The sequence below is a fragment of the Mycetomoellerius zeteki genome, unplaced genomic scaffold (genome assembly GCF_001594055.1).
Source record: "Mycetomoellerius zeteki isolate Tzet28-1 unplaced genomic scaffold, Tzet1.0 scaffold120, whole genome shotgun sequence".
Lineage (NCBI taxonomy): Eukaryota > Metazoa > Arthropoda > Insecta > Hymenoptera > Formicidae > Mycetomoellerius > Mycetomoellerius zeteki.
Genome location: NW_017256127.1, coordinates 1,437,558 through 1,455,336, shown reverse-complemented (window position 1 = coordinate 1,455,336; position 17,779 = coordinate 1,437,558). Strand labels below are relative to the sequence as shown.

Here is a 17,779-nt window from a genome sequence, read left to right as displayed (position 1 = left end):
ATTAAACATTAAATGTAGCTATTTAATAAAATAAAATTTCTAGAACATAATTTTTATTAGCAATTCTGATTAATATAATTTTATAAATATAAAATGTTAATTCATGATACGAAGTTTTACCTCAAAGGAGTACGACTGGTAACTCTATTTGTGTGCTACATAGAGAAAAAGATTTCTTTGGATTTAATAAATTTTATTGTATCCAAATAAATTTGTTATTTGGAATGGTCTAAACAAATCAACGTTTAAATCAATAAGTGCAATTGTTTGAATTTGAAACAATGTATATCTTTGTCTTAAATACATTATTTGTTTAAACAGACAATGTCTAGCTTCGGCATTCGCGTGATGAAACTGTATGGCACAAACATAATTAATATAGCACGTAATCAACAGCGTTTAATTTTGTTGTTAGATGTATAAGCCATTGTTTTTGTAATTTCGAAAAAATGTAATGATTGTTCTAAGAAAGCAATTATTTGCATGGCAAAACCTTTAGCAATATATTTTGCCATTTTCAAATAAATAATTTGTTTCATTGTTAGCCAAATAATATATTATTTGAGTGAAAGATATTACTTCAAATAATAATGTTATTTCTGTTAAACAATAGAGGTTTCTCGAATGAAACAACAAAATTTTTATTCAAACAAATAATATTTCGTACAAGCATATGTTGTTTCAAGGAAACAAATTTTAATCAAATAAACAGGAATACTAAATCCAAAGAAATCTTTTTCTTTATGATATGGTTCTAATACTTCTAACGCTTGAAAAGTGTGTCTTACGAGAAAAACGGACAAATGTAATACAACTTGTGACTTGATCATGAGGAAAGTATCTAATACAAAAAAGTACATCATCTACGAAAGCATTGCGTAAAGCATGACATGTTTTCCACTTGGCAAAAAAAAAAAAAGAAAGAATACATTTAAAATTTTCTCTTTTTCTCTTCAATACTTGCATATATATTCTTTAAAACTCTTAGAGTGAATTATCATTCTAAAGAATAAAATCTCACTCTTAAAGTTTGAAAATTGAACCACTCTTTTTCAAGACTGACTCAATTTTCACTCTTTAAAAACAGATTCCACTCTAAAGAATTTAGAGAGTATTTATCTTACGCAAAAATTTTTGGGAATCAAGCAACGCAAACAGATTCAATCTAAACATAATATCACATTTCGTGATATTATGATATAGAACGCGATCGAAGTGGAGCACACTTACGGACGCAAGTTTCGCGATCCATCGTTCGTCGAGCGGCTTCTTGCACGCAGATCATTTTATTGTGGAAAAGTTTCGTCAAGGCCTTATCGTACGTGGTCGGAATTATGTTGCAATATTCAAGCGCGATTTCATTTAGCTCGCCCGACCATATTGCTCCAAAATTGGCTAATCGACTTCGCGGGCGGCCATACGAACGAAAACAAATTTTCGACTCGTGTGGTATGCGGTATCCACAGTACGTACTCGGCACAAAAATGTGGTCGCGCGACTTGCCGCGGGATGTGGTTCTAACGAAAGGAACGAGACTTGAAATTGGACAAGCACGTTTCGACATCGAGCGAGAGAAGTATATGAAAACGGGGAAACCTCGCAACTCTTACCTGGCAGGATCCACGTTCGGCATGTCCCCGTAGTTCATCTCGTCTACGTCAGCGTAGTTTGCGAGTGCACGCGCACCTGGCTGTCACTGATGACAGGTGAGAGTGAGAAAGAGAAAAAGAGAAAGAGAGAGAAAACGGCCGCGTGCCGGGAGCTCCGAAAAGACGACAGACCGCAATAGCCGGGTGAAAGGGAGAGAAACGAACGGATCAGTTGGCAACTCGCCACTTGTGTACCACCGCGTGAGAAATGCTCCGAAAAAAAATGTGAGAACGAGGGTGACGATCACGATTGTCGCGTTCACGAGCAATGCCGCATGAAACTGGACGAGCGTGGAGGAACACTTATACGGAGCATCGCCGATCGGAACTGGCAGAAATTGCAGCGGCAGCGGCGCTGTACCTCTCGCCCCTCCTAATTTCTCTTTCTCTCTCTCTCTGTTTCATCAACCGCGCGGCTCGCGCGCCAAGTCCGACGAACTCTGACGAGGACTCCGGTCCCGTGTCTTTATCACGCCACGCGTTGCATTCACGCGTTAATGAGATGGACGATGTACACGAAACTCACACCTCTCGGCTCTCCCGGCTCGAAACGGATCACGCAGCCAAGCGATAACAACGGCGGCACCCGCACCGCACCACGTCGTACCACACCGCACCACACCGCGCGACCAGCTGGTCGTACCTCCCACCAGCGCTCTCGTGTCGGACCACAATCCGCGAGCGCGATTGGCTGTCGAGAAACCACGCGAGCTCCTCGTTTCCTCTCCGTCGGCATCGACGCCTTTTTCTCCCCTTTTCCGCGTACAGCTCGATTAATGTCATACGGGTTGAACATGTGAACGGGTTCACGCTGGTTCGACAGAACGATACCCAGCTGTAATTGATATTGATATTCGCGCTAACCATTATCGACGTGAACCGACATCGATAATAATTAACGAAACGGAGTAACGATCGATATATGATCTTGACACGGTCTAGGTGTAATATCCGGTAAACGCGTACGTAATAACATCCCAGAAAACAATAGTCCAAATTCGGGACGAAAGACAGCTTACAAGAAGTCTGAAAGACGTCTTGCAGACATTTTTACGAGAAGTGTCCGTTCGCGGGGAAAGAGATTTATATAATCCCATGCTTCTCACGATCCTAATTCACCTTAATCGCACCTTCCGCATCATCATTCATCGCGAATAACCCCGTATAATCGACGTCGTGCGTTCCATGAACCTTTTTATACCGTTAAATCGGTTAATTCGCGTATGAAATTGGTGCTAAATATTTGATACGTCTTTATTTACACCGATCCGACAGAACGGATTAGGTTAGGCGACACGAAGAGTTGCCAACGTTGGTTGCGTTCAGCAGAAAAAGCAGCTTTGCAACTATTGTAAAATTCTGGAATAGTCTAATATTACTTCAAAGTTGCTGCTATAGATATTCTGTGCTGTACGAATTACGTTATACGATATATACTAATAATAAATTGATTACTAAATCGATCGTAGGCGACACTTATAATTAGTAATAGTAATTTTAGAAATGAATGTGACATTGATTGATTTGGTGATGCAACAATATATCTTGTATATCTTATTGATCCCTTAATTTCTTACACAGATATTCTGTTATTGCGCGTTTTATGTCTCCTATCAAGCATGACGATAGCAAGTAAAATTTTATTTTGAAGTTTTTATTTGGGTTCTTTTATAAACTAATTACTAGATATATAAGTCTTTATTAAAAAGTTGAAACTTACGTAATATTTGTAATGTCATCAATTATAAACGTAATAAAAAAAACACAATAAAATTATTTGTTTATTAAAAAAATCAACTGAGCTGCATATAAATAATGGAGCGATCGATATCTACAATTCTACACGTCCATGTGTAATTATATTACTCTGAGGATGTGAACTCGCTGACTTTAATCACTTATAATGCTGAAATTATCGTGACTTTGATATTTTCGTGTTATTAAGACTTTTAACTCTAATTAATCTTTAGAAAATATATACGCAGTTAAAATAATTTATTTGATATTTTACGTAACAGTACACATTGTGCTTCTGTTACAATTCGTAATTTATGAAATATAAAATTATGAAAGCTTTTCTTTTAAATAATGTAACTATCCAAGATCTTATGCAAAATTGATAAAAATATAATATTTTTATCACGATCGAAATGTAGCCAGGTTCGAATCCTAGCTAAGATATTTTTCGGAATAAATTATTTGCAGTCTTTAAAGATAATTAATTATCTTCAATATAATTAAATTATTTGTAAATTTAATTTGTGATATTACAATTTCAGTTTCAGTTTTGAGTTTCGTTTCAAGACAAAAAATTAAATCAACAATTTAAATAGAATTGGATATATGTATACAATTCACACAAAGATATTATTATAAATATTAAGATCTAGCTAAGAAACTATTAAGGCATTTTCCTAAAAATTTTATATAATTGAAATTGTAAATTTTTGTATTAATTGTTTTATTAGAAATATATTATATAATATACATATTTGCGCATTATTAATGTTATTTTAATAATATTTATCGTAAACTGATACAAATGATGAATAAATAACGCTCATGTTATAATAGTATTGAAAAAATATATGTGAAAAAGAAGACATCCATAAAAAAAACTACATTTGCAATTCATGGCTGAATTTTTTAGAATTAATAATTTGACGCAATTAATTTTTTATCGCGATTGACGTACTAAAATTTTTATCTACATCTTCATATTTTCCTATCTTCGTTTTACGCTGGAAAGAAGTGATCATTTGATTTCCACTTCGAAATATCGTGATCATTACGTTGACAGGTCGATGGTCACTTCGGATAGAAATATCATCTTCCATCCGCCTTTTACAAGATTTTGTCCGTGACCATTGGAAGTTTCCGCGTTTGAAGTTTCCGCATACGAGATATTAAAGAGCTGATCAATTAATTTGAAGGACGCTCTGTAGACAAGGCTGCAATCTTCGATACTTGATTTACAAAACTTCTTTTCTCAATCTTTTTATTTACTTTTTATTTCTATTAAAAAAATTGATAAATAAATTTATTGGTCATCTATTTCTTTTTTTTTTTTTTACGCAAAAGGATTTTGTAATGCGCATCTCTTATCATCGTAATTGTGATGATAAGTATCGACAACAATACAATATAATTTAATGAGAAATCAATGAGTTTATTTCAAGACCGATTCACATATTTATAAATCAACCTTGTAATACCATAAAAACACTACGTCCATACAGATATAAAATACAATGATAATAATTAAATGTGCCATCTAAAATGTATTATCTTTCATTAACAATTGATTTTCACAAAAAGAACAAGAAAGTCAAAACAATATCATATTAATTGATTATTGGCTGAATTTATGTCATTTTTCGTCATGATTTGGTCAATGTGACATCAAATCAAATTGATACTATTTAGACTTTCTTGTTCTCTTTGGATTATTCAATACATAATAATTGATATAGAAGCTGTATGGAATATAAAATAAAAATAAATATAGCGCGCAAATACACATTATATTTAATCGCTTCTTTTAAGTTTGACCTGGTTAGTTATACTCTATATATGTTTTTAATAATTTTCATTTTTTTTGTAATTTTTTTTCTTTCTCTGTATCCCTAACTATGTCTCTATTTCTTTTTTAAAGGGGCACCTACAGACGCGTCAAAATGGAGCCTAACTTTGTGAATTTTTTGTAGAAAAACGGAAAGAGATAAAGAAATCGTATTTTTTGTATTTTTCTCTCATCATTTAAATTTTATTAAAAAGATAATTAAAAATGGCGACGTTATTAATATTCTTGTAAAGTTTGTTTTAAAAATCACGGTTTGCAGTGACCACTATCACTTCCATAAAATTCATCTGAAAGCAAAACGACACAAGTTCTATAAAGTTGAAACATAAATCTATTCCTTATCGTAGCTGAAGTTTTTGAAATATTGCGTTTAAACAAAATGGCTCCTAGTCAAAGTCAAATATCGATTTTGCGCCAAAACTTTTGTTGGTTTTTTGATTGCGAAAAAAAACGAAGTATTATTATAAAAACCTACATCACATGGACTAACTTTTAGTACCTAGAAAAAGTGTGTAAAATTTCAAGTCACTTAATCAAGCTATCTTCAAGATACAGTGATTAGACGTTTTGAAAATCATGCTTCGGAAAAAAACGCGTTTAAAGTTTTATATTCTGTTTATACCACGAGAACGTTAAACAACCAAACGACAATTATTGTTGCCAAACTAACCGTTCGAGTTATACAACTCGAAGACTCGCTGAATATAATAAAAACGAGAAAGACCTTTCTTTATACCTGCAGGATTTTGAAAGATCCTGTTTCAAGTATATGTCTATCTGTCTAGTGAACTCAGCATGCTCGGCTCACTTGACTATATTTAATCATGTGTAATTTTTCCAGTTTTCTTTGAATCGATTTATAATTTTACAGTAACATTCTTAAAGTGGTTCCTTAATAAAGTGCCGAAAATTTGGGGTGTCTCACCAGGACCCATCCAAAATTATAAATATCTGTATAATTTGGATAAAATATTAAAACTACAAGTATATCTTAATGAAATAGTATGGAACATACGATAGTATTATAAATCAAGAACTGCATCTTCATCGAACAAAAATAAGATGAGATTATGTTTACTTTTCGAGATTAAATTTATATACAAGTTTATGCACGTAAATATCTTTCCAGAATGGCCGTTAATCTGTTACTTTTTTGTGACCATTAAAATCGTAATTTTTTAAACTATTATAATCTCGTTTTTCAGAAAAGTCTATGGTAAGATTTGTGTGCAGTTAATCAAAAAAGCGTCTGCAAGCCATATCTGTATCACTAATTGTAAGTTATACGTGAAAAGTTACATTTTCCTTTAAAATGTCTCATGTCCCGATTTTGGATCAAACTTTAAAAATATGTAAGAAAAAAAACAATTTTTTTAATCCTCGGTATATATGCCCCTTTAAATATAGAAAGAGTGACATAACGTAGCCAAAAATATCCACATTTTGTGTTTGGAACACGTTCGTATGTGTAGGAGCAGCCACTTGGCATCTGTTACCAGCATATCACATGTTTGTTGCATGCAACGCTTTAAATTGTTGTAATAACGCTGAAAAATCATTGATTTTAGAATATTACGTTCCAGTACAGAAAGTAAGCCTGTCATCATTTTATTCCTGTATAAACGATATTTCGAAAAAAAATATTATCGTTACTATATATATCGATATACACAATTTTTCTCTTAATACCTTATCCGATAACTTATAATCTCTCGGTCAAAGTCTCGATCAAAGTGACAGTTACTTAATTGACTAAATATAAATATTTTCTTTTGATTTCGTTTCTAAAAGTATGTATTCTCGATATTGTGAATGCTTTCAATTTTTTCTAAATAAAAGTTCGTCATATTTTTAAATACGTTTTCAAATGAACGTATTTCATTCAGACACCCGCGTAGGGGAGACTGGGGATAGTTGCAACGGAGGTAAGTTGTAACAATTAATGCGTATATCTTTGAAATGATAAGATATCAGATGATCATATGTAGAACAAAAATAGTCGGTATCGAGGCCTGTATCTGCCTCATGCCATCACTCGCGCGTGCGCTGCATGTAAAAGAAGTTATATTACTGTACTCAGACAAATCACGTAAGTGTAAATTTACGATTTCATACTTTTTTGCTTTAAACTTTCAAATAAAATGCTTTTTATCATATTTTCATTTTATTAATTCTAAAATTTTCTCAAGCTATGTGCATGTCTTTCTTTTAATATTTTTAAGTGGTGTCACATATATTCATATAAATTTTGACAACATTGGTTTGGGTTTAAAAGTACCGTATCGCTAGGGTACATTATAACATCATTACAATCAATGATAAGTATTAAGAAGAGCCCGCTTACCTCAAATTTTGATAAAAATACATTAAATCGATGCGTTTTTGTGTAAAAATAAATATTTGACAAGAAAAAAGTATCGTGAACCGAAATATTCTAAGTTAAAGTTGAAGACTATTCAAGGTACCTATCATGGAACATGTCGGAATGAATTCCGATCGGAATTATTCCGTTTTTCCTAGAAAACACAACAGAAATCTAGAGAATAATTGAATAATTCCGATCGGAATCTTTCATGATAGGTGCCCATCAGATTAGAAAATCTGTCATAGCCACGAAATACTATGCTGCGAGCACGCGCTGATGTCACATTTTCATGCTTTATACCTTATACTATGTGCGAATGTGTTGTAAATATTTCTTATTGTAATAGATATCACTCACTGCTTTACAAACACAAATTCATTGCTTTAATACACAGTAAAAAAATTTGTGTTGGAAACGGTCCACTCACGTTTGTGTTAACAGTTTGTGTAGAATTTTTTAACATATTCGAGTGTTAATGTGATTATGTTATTTAAAGATTTTTTGTGAAATTGATATTCAATGTTTCTTAGTGTCAAAATGGCACAATTTATGAGTAAGTGAACAAGTAACATAAAAGCAGGGAATGAAAAGTTACTATTTAAATCAATCTATCTGCATATTAATCAAGTCCGTGTAAAGAACCTGTCTATTACATTGTCGAAGATAAAATTTAGTGCAGTGATATCAACACAAAATTTTAGCGACAGTCTAGATCCATATTTATAACGAGCTTTTATTAATATTGAGCTATTTCTAGAATTTTATAATATATACATATAATATGTGAATTATATATGCTAAAACTGCGTTCAGGAAGCTATCAGTGCTATTGTTTCTCTCTCTTTCTCTCATTCTATCTTTATCATTCATTAGACTTAAAATAAGAATATGCAGTAGTGCTGATAGCACGCTGTCCAAACGCATGTACATACATTAATATTGTAATAAGCGTGTTCTAAATATGGACCTTAGAATTTATTAATAAAATATGATAGTAAAAAAAATTGAACAATGTTTAACATAATTTCATACAGCAGGTAATAAAAATTAGAAAAATCTTGTGTTTCGTAACCTTTTCACATCAAACTTCTTTTTAGAAAAGAGAGGAATAAATCTACTTTAATTATTTTTAAAGAATTTTAGCTAAATAAGAATAGAATCACAAAATGTATAAAAAATCAAAGTGACAAATCCAACATGAGGTTGATGCAAAAGATTAAAATAGACATTTTCAAAATTAATAATTAGTGAATCATTATGGAATTTTTGGAGATGCTTATTATTAAATACACAGAAAAAAATATTTCTTTGGATTTAATAAATTTTATTGTATCCAAATAAATTTGTTATTTGGAATGGTCCAAACAAACCAATGTTTAAATCAATAAGTGTGATTGTTTGAATTTGAAACAATGTATATCCTTGTCTTAAATATATTATTTGTTTGAACAGATAATGTCTAGCTTCGGCATTCGCGTGATGAAACTATATGGCACAAACATAATTAATATAGAACATAATCAACAACGTTTAATTTTGTTGTTAGATGTATAAGCCATTGTTTTTGTAATTTCGAAAAAATGTAATGATTGTTCTAAGAAAGCAATTATTTACATATCAAAACCTCTAGTAATATGTTTTACCATTTTCAAATAAATAATTTGTTTCATTATAGCCAAATAATATATTATTTGAGTGAAAGATATTACTTCAAATAATAATGTTATTTCTGTCAAACAATAGAGGTTTCTCGAATAAAACAACAAAATTTTTATTCAAACAAATAATATTCCGTACATATATGTTGTTTCAATAAAACAAATTTTAGTCAAATAAATAGGAATAAATCCAAAAAAACCTTTTGCTCTGTGTAGTACACTGAGAAAAAAATTAAAATATTCAAAAGCAAATATTATTTAGGATATTTTCTTCGATATTTATTTATTAAAAAATTTGACTGTAACGGAATATATATTTCTGTGAGATATATCTTATTTTTCTTATCAATTGTAAGAAATAGATTATTTATTTGCTGGAAATAAAATTTTATTTCGTTGTATTTAAATAAGGATTTATTTTTATTAAATGAACATTATATAATTTACAAATAAATTTTTAAGTATCTTTTTTTCAGCATTCAAATATAAAATAAAATATAGAAAACTTACAGCGGAGGGAGGGATCCAATATGCAAGAAATAAAATATCTTTATATGGATGAATGGAAGTTTGTATATATATATATATATAAACAAAATACATATTCATAAAAACTATGTCTAGTAAAGTTCAAAAAATTTCAAGCTATATTCCTTATCTTATAACTTTTGTCTTCAGAAATTTTTCTTGTTTTTATTTATATTGTTTATTTATAAAGTATGTTGAAATAAATATTTATTAAGATTAAAAAGTATAGACTTCTGTAAAAGAAAATAAAAAATATTGCATAAGAAACTAAATTATGATAAAAATAGGATAAAAAGTAGGATAAAGAAGAAACTACAGTAGAAACAATTTTTTTTATTGCGAGACTCGCAATAGCGCGGGAGGCGTAGATGTTTTTTGCTTATAATATACTTTGTTAAAAGAGTGAATTGGGTTTGTTTTGGATGGACAACAATAATTTATTACAGTGAGCAAATAAGTATCACATATACCACATGTGGTAATAACGCTAACATAAACAGTATAATCTGTAGATAATCGATAGAAACTTTATACAAATTTACCAAAGAGTCAGTCTTAAAATATAATGTAATTAAATGTAAATATATATAAATAAAATCGCCATAATATCATTGAATACTGATTCTTCTTTGGACCCTCAAAGAGCTGATTGACTAGTGATGTTTGTAAGTTATTTAAAAATTTTCGTTTGACATAGGTCGGTATTCATATTATTCATAGCCTGCTTTTATTTTAAGTAATGTCTTAAGATGCTAATACACTTCTGTGATTGGTTTTGGTTTATAACATTTTAAGACTGTCTTAAATATACCTAAGACAATCTTAAATATAAGAATAATGTTAAATATAAGGACTTATGAATACCAGCCATAGAGCTGGTATAATAAGGTAACAATATTGATGTCGAATAACATTTTACATTAAATTTCAATTTGTCACATTTCTAAAGAATATTTCTTCTTTAGGACTTAAATATATTAATGTAATTTCGGAAAGAGGAAATATAGTTTATAAATATAGTCACTACTTACTTACTAAAGTATTGAGTTAGATTAGTTAGAACAAACTTCACAAATGCTACAAACATCAAAATTCAAACAGTTGTAACTTCGGTAAAAATGAATAAAATTTAAATTTAAAGAAGAGTTTCAAAGCGTAAAATCTCTATTTTTGAAAGGCCACTATATCTCTTGAGTTTCTGTGTGTGTGAGTTTGATAATTTTTATATATAAAAACCTACGAGTTGAAGAAAATAAGAAATTTTCTTTTTACTTTGTGGGTCTCTCACGCGTCCCTAAAAAATTTTTTTGAAAATTTTCGATTTTTTAACATGAAAGTTTAAAATTTTCCTTAAAAAATTGTTTTTTAAACATATTCTTAAGATTTTTTGTCATTGAATTGTCGCGAATTAAATAAAAGAAGCATTTTGATTTTAATTGCTTATAACTCAGTTAAAAACTGTCATACCGCAATTAAAAACACTGATTCTTATATAAAGCTGAAACTTTGGTCTAATGAATAGTACAATCGCTAATTTTTCTTAAAAGCGTATAAATATGATACAAATGAAGTAACGCTACGAACTTTTGTTCTGATCCATCAAAGTATATTTTTAATTTTCAGTTAAATCATCCATGCGAGGGTTACGAAGATAGTATTATTATATATTATTATAATATGATAAAATGACAATGTTGAATATATATAGATATTAAATAACATTACGGTCATTCTCATGTACAGAATATAACATTCACACGCTATGACATTATGAGCTTGCACATAATATCATGATGCTTACATGCTACGATTTACTCAACTTATAAAATATATTAATTTTTTAAGTAACTTATTATATGTAACTTATTATATATACAACTTTATTTTATACAAAACAATATACTTTAATAGTAAACAATGTACAATTTATATTCTCCTGTTTGTCAAAATCTCTAGTCAATTATTGATTAACCATTCAACTCCCTTTGTATTTGGTCCAATGTTTTACCCTTCGTTTCCGGAACTAAGAAGTAAACAAATATAGTACCGACGGCGCTGAACAAAGAGAATACCCAGAAAGTGCCATAGGATTGTATGGCCTCCTTCATGTCAGAATAAAATTTGGTGACTATAAAAGCCATAAGCCAGTTGAATAGACAGGCGCTACTTCCAGCAATTCCTTTTACCTCTGGCGCAAAGATCTCCGGCACCATCATCCATGGGATCGGTCCAAAACCCAAGGAAAATACTACAAGAAAGGTGCATAGCGGAATAAGTGCAAACCACGTAATATCATTGAAGGCCGTGGTATGGTAAAGACAATAAAAGTAAATCCCAAGAAGCAGAGTCATCAGGCACATGACTACGATCGATATTAGAAGCAAGATCCTCCTACCCAGTTTATCAACAACAAGAGTACCAAGAAAAACTGATACTACTTGCACCGCTCCCACAATGATGGTAGCTATGTTGGGCGGAATAGCGTCTCCGGCTCCAGAAAAGATGTCTGAAGAATAAAAAATGATAGAGTTCACGCCACTCATTTGTTGGAAGAGCATTAATCCGTAAGCGATGACAAAGCCTTTTTTGGCAGCCGGAGATTTGATTGAGTCAAAGAATGACCCACCACTTCGTCTGGTTTCTTCAAGCGCTTCACGATGCGCCTGCAACTCGGCTTCGATATTATATTCATTGCCACGAAACTTGATCAAACTTTTCCTGGCTGCCTCCTCATTACCTTTCTTCAAATAGTACACTGGAGTTTCTGGCATGAAGAAAAATATCGCGAAGAAAATCAGCGGCATCACCGCGCAAATGATCGATAGAGTCTTCATATTTTCGATAACGGCTCCAAAAACATACGAGGCCAGGATACCTACTGTGAGCATCAATTGGAAGTAGGAGCCAAGAGTACCGCGGATCTCACTCTCAGCTATCTCTGCCGTATATAAGGGAGCAGCTACGCAGAAGGCTCCACCACTGAGGCCGGTAATGAATCTACCAAAGTAGAACATAAGTACCGAGTTTGAAAAGATAATCAAAAGCCAACCAATAGTGAACGGGACCACCATGATTAACATGGCAGTCTTTCTTCCAATTAAATCCGCTATTATGCCGATGGGAATGCACATCGCACCCGCTCCAAGAGTAGCGAGAGATCCTATCCAGGAGAATTCAGTTATGGATATCTCTATGCCATAATTTTTCGCCAGATTGACACCATTTTCACCGGCAGGCGATGTCCAACCAAGCACCATACCAGCAGCAAGGGCACCGAGCGTCGCTGCTATGCCTGCCAGGTATTGTGGAAGCTTCTTAGCATGACCAAGGCCATCAGTAGAGACCAAGGTCTGTTGTGAAATACCAATCTTATCAGTAGACATGGCTTGACCACTCGCTGACAAAAGCGGTGTCCTTTCGTTGGTCTGGAAAAGAAATAGTAATCATAATTAAAATAAGATCAATATATTTAATTATTGAATTATATATAATTTTTCATTAAATCTCTTGTGAAATATATAATTTTAATAATTTGAAATACAAAAAAAAGATAATTTTGAAAAACAATATCCTTCATATACATCTTGAATAAAGAACGCTATTTTTTTATATAAAAACTATATAAATTACTTAAACAGAATATTCTGTAGATAAAATATATAATATATAATAGTTTCTTTTTGAGAATGACATTACTTTATTTTAAAAATTTAACCTAAGAGACACCTAACATTGTTATTTAACACTGTCTTATTTTTAAAATCTTTTCTTATTTCTATTTTTTTATAATTGTAACAATTATTTTTATCTACTTTTTGTGCTTTGAAAATAAAATTATGCTACAAATTAATGAAAGAGAAAAAAAATGTTATATCATCGTATCATATATCAGCATTTTAACAAGAACGTTAGTTAAGTAGACAAAGTATACGAAAAGAATGAATATCCTTAAAGATATATTGCGATGTATTACTGTATTACGTACGGTCGACGTTGCTGCCGCATTCTCGGCATCCCATACAAATTCCGTTGTCATTTTGAAATCTTTTTAATTTACTTTAATCTTACAAAGAGATGCAACAGTCACATATCAGTTTCACATTCCACCTCGTATGATAATCTCAATTTACAGTGTTGAGTTTACAAGTATGCGACATACACAAACTCAATATTATTCGTCATCAGACTCAATGTTGAGGTTGGGAAATGTGCGAGAGTTTTTTGCATTTCCTATGTATAAAACGTATAATACGTATAAAGCGTATAAAACATATAAAACGTGTATTATATACATCAAAATTCTAAAATCCATCTCACGTGAAATATAACACAGTGAGCAATAGTGAGCACTAGCGACTCTCTAATCAGAGTCTAGCCGCTACCTGAAGTGGTCGCCATTTTTCATCGAAATTGTGAGAGAGAGAAAAATCGTGCTATCTCACTTCATCTCACGCTACAGTATCGCTGTAAGTTGCAGATCTTTAGAGACGCTCTATAAGCTTTATAGTTTTTGACGAACATTTTGGCAAGTTCAGGGGGTCGATTATGTATCTCGAAATAATGTGAAAATTACAAAAGTGAGCAAATTCACTAGAATACTCATAATTTAATTGGTCAATAACTAGTGAATTTGCTCACTTTTGTAATTTTCACCTCATTTCGAGATACATAGGCTGTGTTCCAAAATTTGGCCAGTACTGAAAATCTATAGTTTACGTTACGTGCACTACAGATTTTCAGTACTGGCAGTAAATTTTGGAACAGCCATAATCGACCCCCTGGCGACTAGAGTTCTATATAGAGAAACGACATCGGGGTCGCGATTTTTGATTGGTGATACCCCCATTTAATTAAAGCAGCCATATTGAGCCCGCAGTGGAAAGCTATACATCACACATGTCTCTTTTTACAGGAAATCGATTGTGTATCTTGAAATGAGGTGAAAATTCCAAAAGTGAGCAAATTTACTAGTTATTGACCAATTAATGTCGTACGACAAAAACGCACAAATGAAATCCTACCGTAAGAAATTAACTAATTACAGTCGAATTCGAGGAGAATAATCGACTATGATTCGTCCATTTCTTATGGTTTAAGGCTTAAAATCTTATTGTAGATCTGAGATAAAGGCCATGGCACACACCTTCCGTAACAGTAACCATAAGACGTATCATAAGAATCAGCCTTTAATTTAGAATTAAAAGTTCAAAAGAATTTTCGACTGTGATTGGCTGATTCTTACGGTACGTCTTATGATTACTGTTACCCCGGATCTACAATAGAGTTCTAAACCTTAAGACATAAGAAATGGACGAATCATAATCGATTATTCTTCTTGAATTCGACTGTAATTAATATTTACGGGACAGAGCGTCACTTTTTTGCCACATTCGTTCATTTCGTGCAAAAATGAATCAATGAGTCTAATTTCGTTAAAATCGGTAAGAAAGGTAGAATTCTTGAATATTACCCCGGATCTACAATAGGATTTTTAAGCCTTAAGCCATAAGAAATAGGCGAATCACAGTCGATTATTCCCTTCGGATTCGACTGTAATTGGTCAATTTCTTACGGCTTAAATCTTAAAACACCTATTGTAGATCCGGATTTACCAAAGTACGTATACTGTCAAGATGCGCGCGCAGAGAAGGATAGGTTGCCCCGATATATTGGCTGCGTTCAGCAGAACGTTCGTTTTGCAACTGTTGGAAGTTTCCTTCGCGCTGATTGGATCATACTTTTAGATCTAGAAGAATGGTCCTATCTCGGCAGACAATCATAAAACGGTTGCAAAACTGTTGAGTCTGCTGAACGCAGCTATAGCTAATGCTGTATCTATGCACTCATAGAGTGCGTTCCGTTTCTCGCATGATGTGCATAATGCATCGTTTATCCTTGTTACTCACCAAATGTTAAACAAGGACAATGATACATCATGCGCATCATGCAAGATACGGAACGCACCTTATGACTACGTTCACCGTGCATTTAGGCCGTGGCCTATACAATAGATGTCCTTATTTATCTTGTAGGTTAAAGAAAGACGATGACTACGTTTACACCGTGCATTTAGGCCGCGACCTATACAATAGATGTTTATCCTGTAGGTTAAACAAAGACATCTATCGTATAGGTCGCGGACTAAGCGCACGGTGTAAACGTAGCCACTATCGTATAGGTCGCGGACTAAGCGTACGGTGTAAACGTAGTCTATCTTATATGTCTATGGTCTGGCCACATACCCCTCAAAATGGCGTCAGTAAGTGGTGGAGATCATGTGTAATAGGTGATAAAGATCATGGACGGAATCCATAGTCCGATTTTAATCTCAAGCAAGGTACTTTTCATAATACATGAATAATTCGAGATTATTTCTAGACTTTTTCTCTTGAAAATTACATAATATTATAAGTATAAATGGATAATTTATTAATTTTTCAAATATATTTCTGTTTTCTTTATATTTATTTTATGTATATGTTATATATTTTTATATATCATTTATATTTATATTTATTATACGTATAATATATTTATATTTATTATATGTATTATATATATTATATGTATTATATATATTATATATATAGTATACAAATTTTTGTTCACTAAATATTTTTATTTTGGTTTTGCGTAAATGTAGAAACTCAATTCAATTACAATTAATACAATGATACGAACTGAATACATTGAGCATTGCCTCCTATGTTTGTATTATTTTCATGCGTCTTACGCTAAACGCTGTACGCTGCTTGATATTCATATATTCTTATCTTCAACGGAAAATCATTCTAGATTACATATATGTATGTTTCAAATATAAGCATTCTTATTGGTGAACTTGAAATTTACGCTTACCAGGAGTCAGAGACCAAATCAGCATAAAGAAATTCGATGGTAATATATAACTTCCTGGTAAGCGTAAACCAAGGCATATGACCAAGGCATATGACCAAGAACGAAACGAATACCATCCAACAGCCATCGAATTCACCCGATATGGCTCCCTGCGATTTTTTTTCTGTTCGATCGAGTCAAAAAACCACTACTAAGAGGTAAATCGGATAGAAAAATCGAAGACGGCTCTGATGGCTATACCGACAATAGAGTTCCAGAAATGTTTCGAGAGCTGGATAAAGCGCTGGCATAAGTGCGTTGCAGTATATAAAATTTAAAATCTTTATTATATTTTTTATTATTATTTATTCCCCTTTTTTGAAAACCTATATTTTTTCTGAAATATTGTTCTCTAAGATTAAAAGAAAATAAAATTTTTAAGTATAATTGTTTAAAATAGGATACCCTGTATATGAAAGCTATCATGATCTATGATTTACAGGAAAATATGCGTTTAAGCAATTTTTTGAATTTATTTAAAAATTTTTCGCGTTATACAATATAATGTACAAATCATGTCACTGTAACTTTTCTATTTTGATATGCAGATAACTCAGTTTGATATTAAAGACTATCGCAGTCTATACATATAAGTAATGCTATATGTATAATCCGAAGTTTTGACATTTAAATTCCAAACATACATATCCTATACATGTATTTTCTTTTCTCCTGTAATTTCCATCCATGTACATATCTACATATGTTAGAAATATAATAAAAAGAATAATTAAATATTAATTTGAAAAGTAATTTTTGCATTATTTTTTGTTTAATTAAATTATACAATATTTTATACATAATATATATATTTTTGCATATACATATATAATTTTATACATGATTAATATGTTTTCATATGATTATACATTACATAAGCACTTTTTCTGATTTAAAATTTCACTTTTTATTAAAAAAGCAATGTAAAAAATATCATTTTAATCATTTTTTAATTTTTTAATTATTATTCTTTCTGAATATATATATATATATATATTGATATATTTTACATACATGTATATACAGGGTGACCCTGAATGACCGCATTTCCTCTTAAGAACGTATTCTTGAGATAATTTTAAGACAAAAATCCTAATAC

At 31.6% G+C, this 17,779-nt stretch overlaps 1 protein-coding gene across 4 annotated transcripts in view; it reads right to left on the bottom strand.

Annotated features, from left to right (window-relative positions):
• Positions 1-11,682: 11,682 nt before the first annotated feature.
• The window catches only part of LOC108731156 (facilitated trehalose transporter Tret1), a 13,134-nt gene continuing 7,037 nt past the window's right edge, over positions 11,683-17,779 (bottom strand). For 3 of the 4 annotated variants that reach the window (XM_018461310.1, XM_018461309.1, XM_018461307.1), the window contains one exon: positions 11,683-13,208. In XM_018461310.1, coding sequence (XP_018316812.1) covers positions 11,751-13,166 — 1,416 coding nt within the window. In that variant the 5' untranslated portion in view covers positions 13,167-13,208 and the 3' untranslated portion in view covers positions 11,683-11,750. Of the gene's footprint in view, positions 13,209-13,768; positions 14,272-17,779 lie in introns of those variants that run through there. The other variant, XM_018461306.1, reaches the window with a different exon arrangement.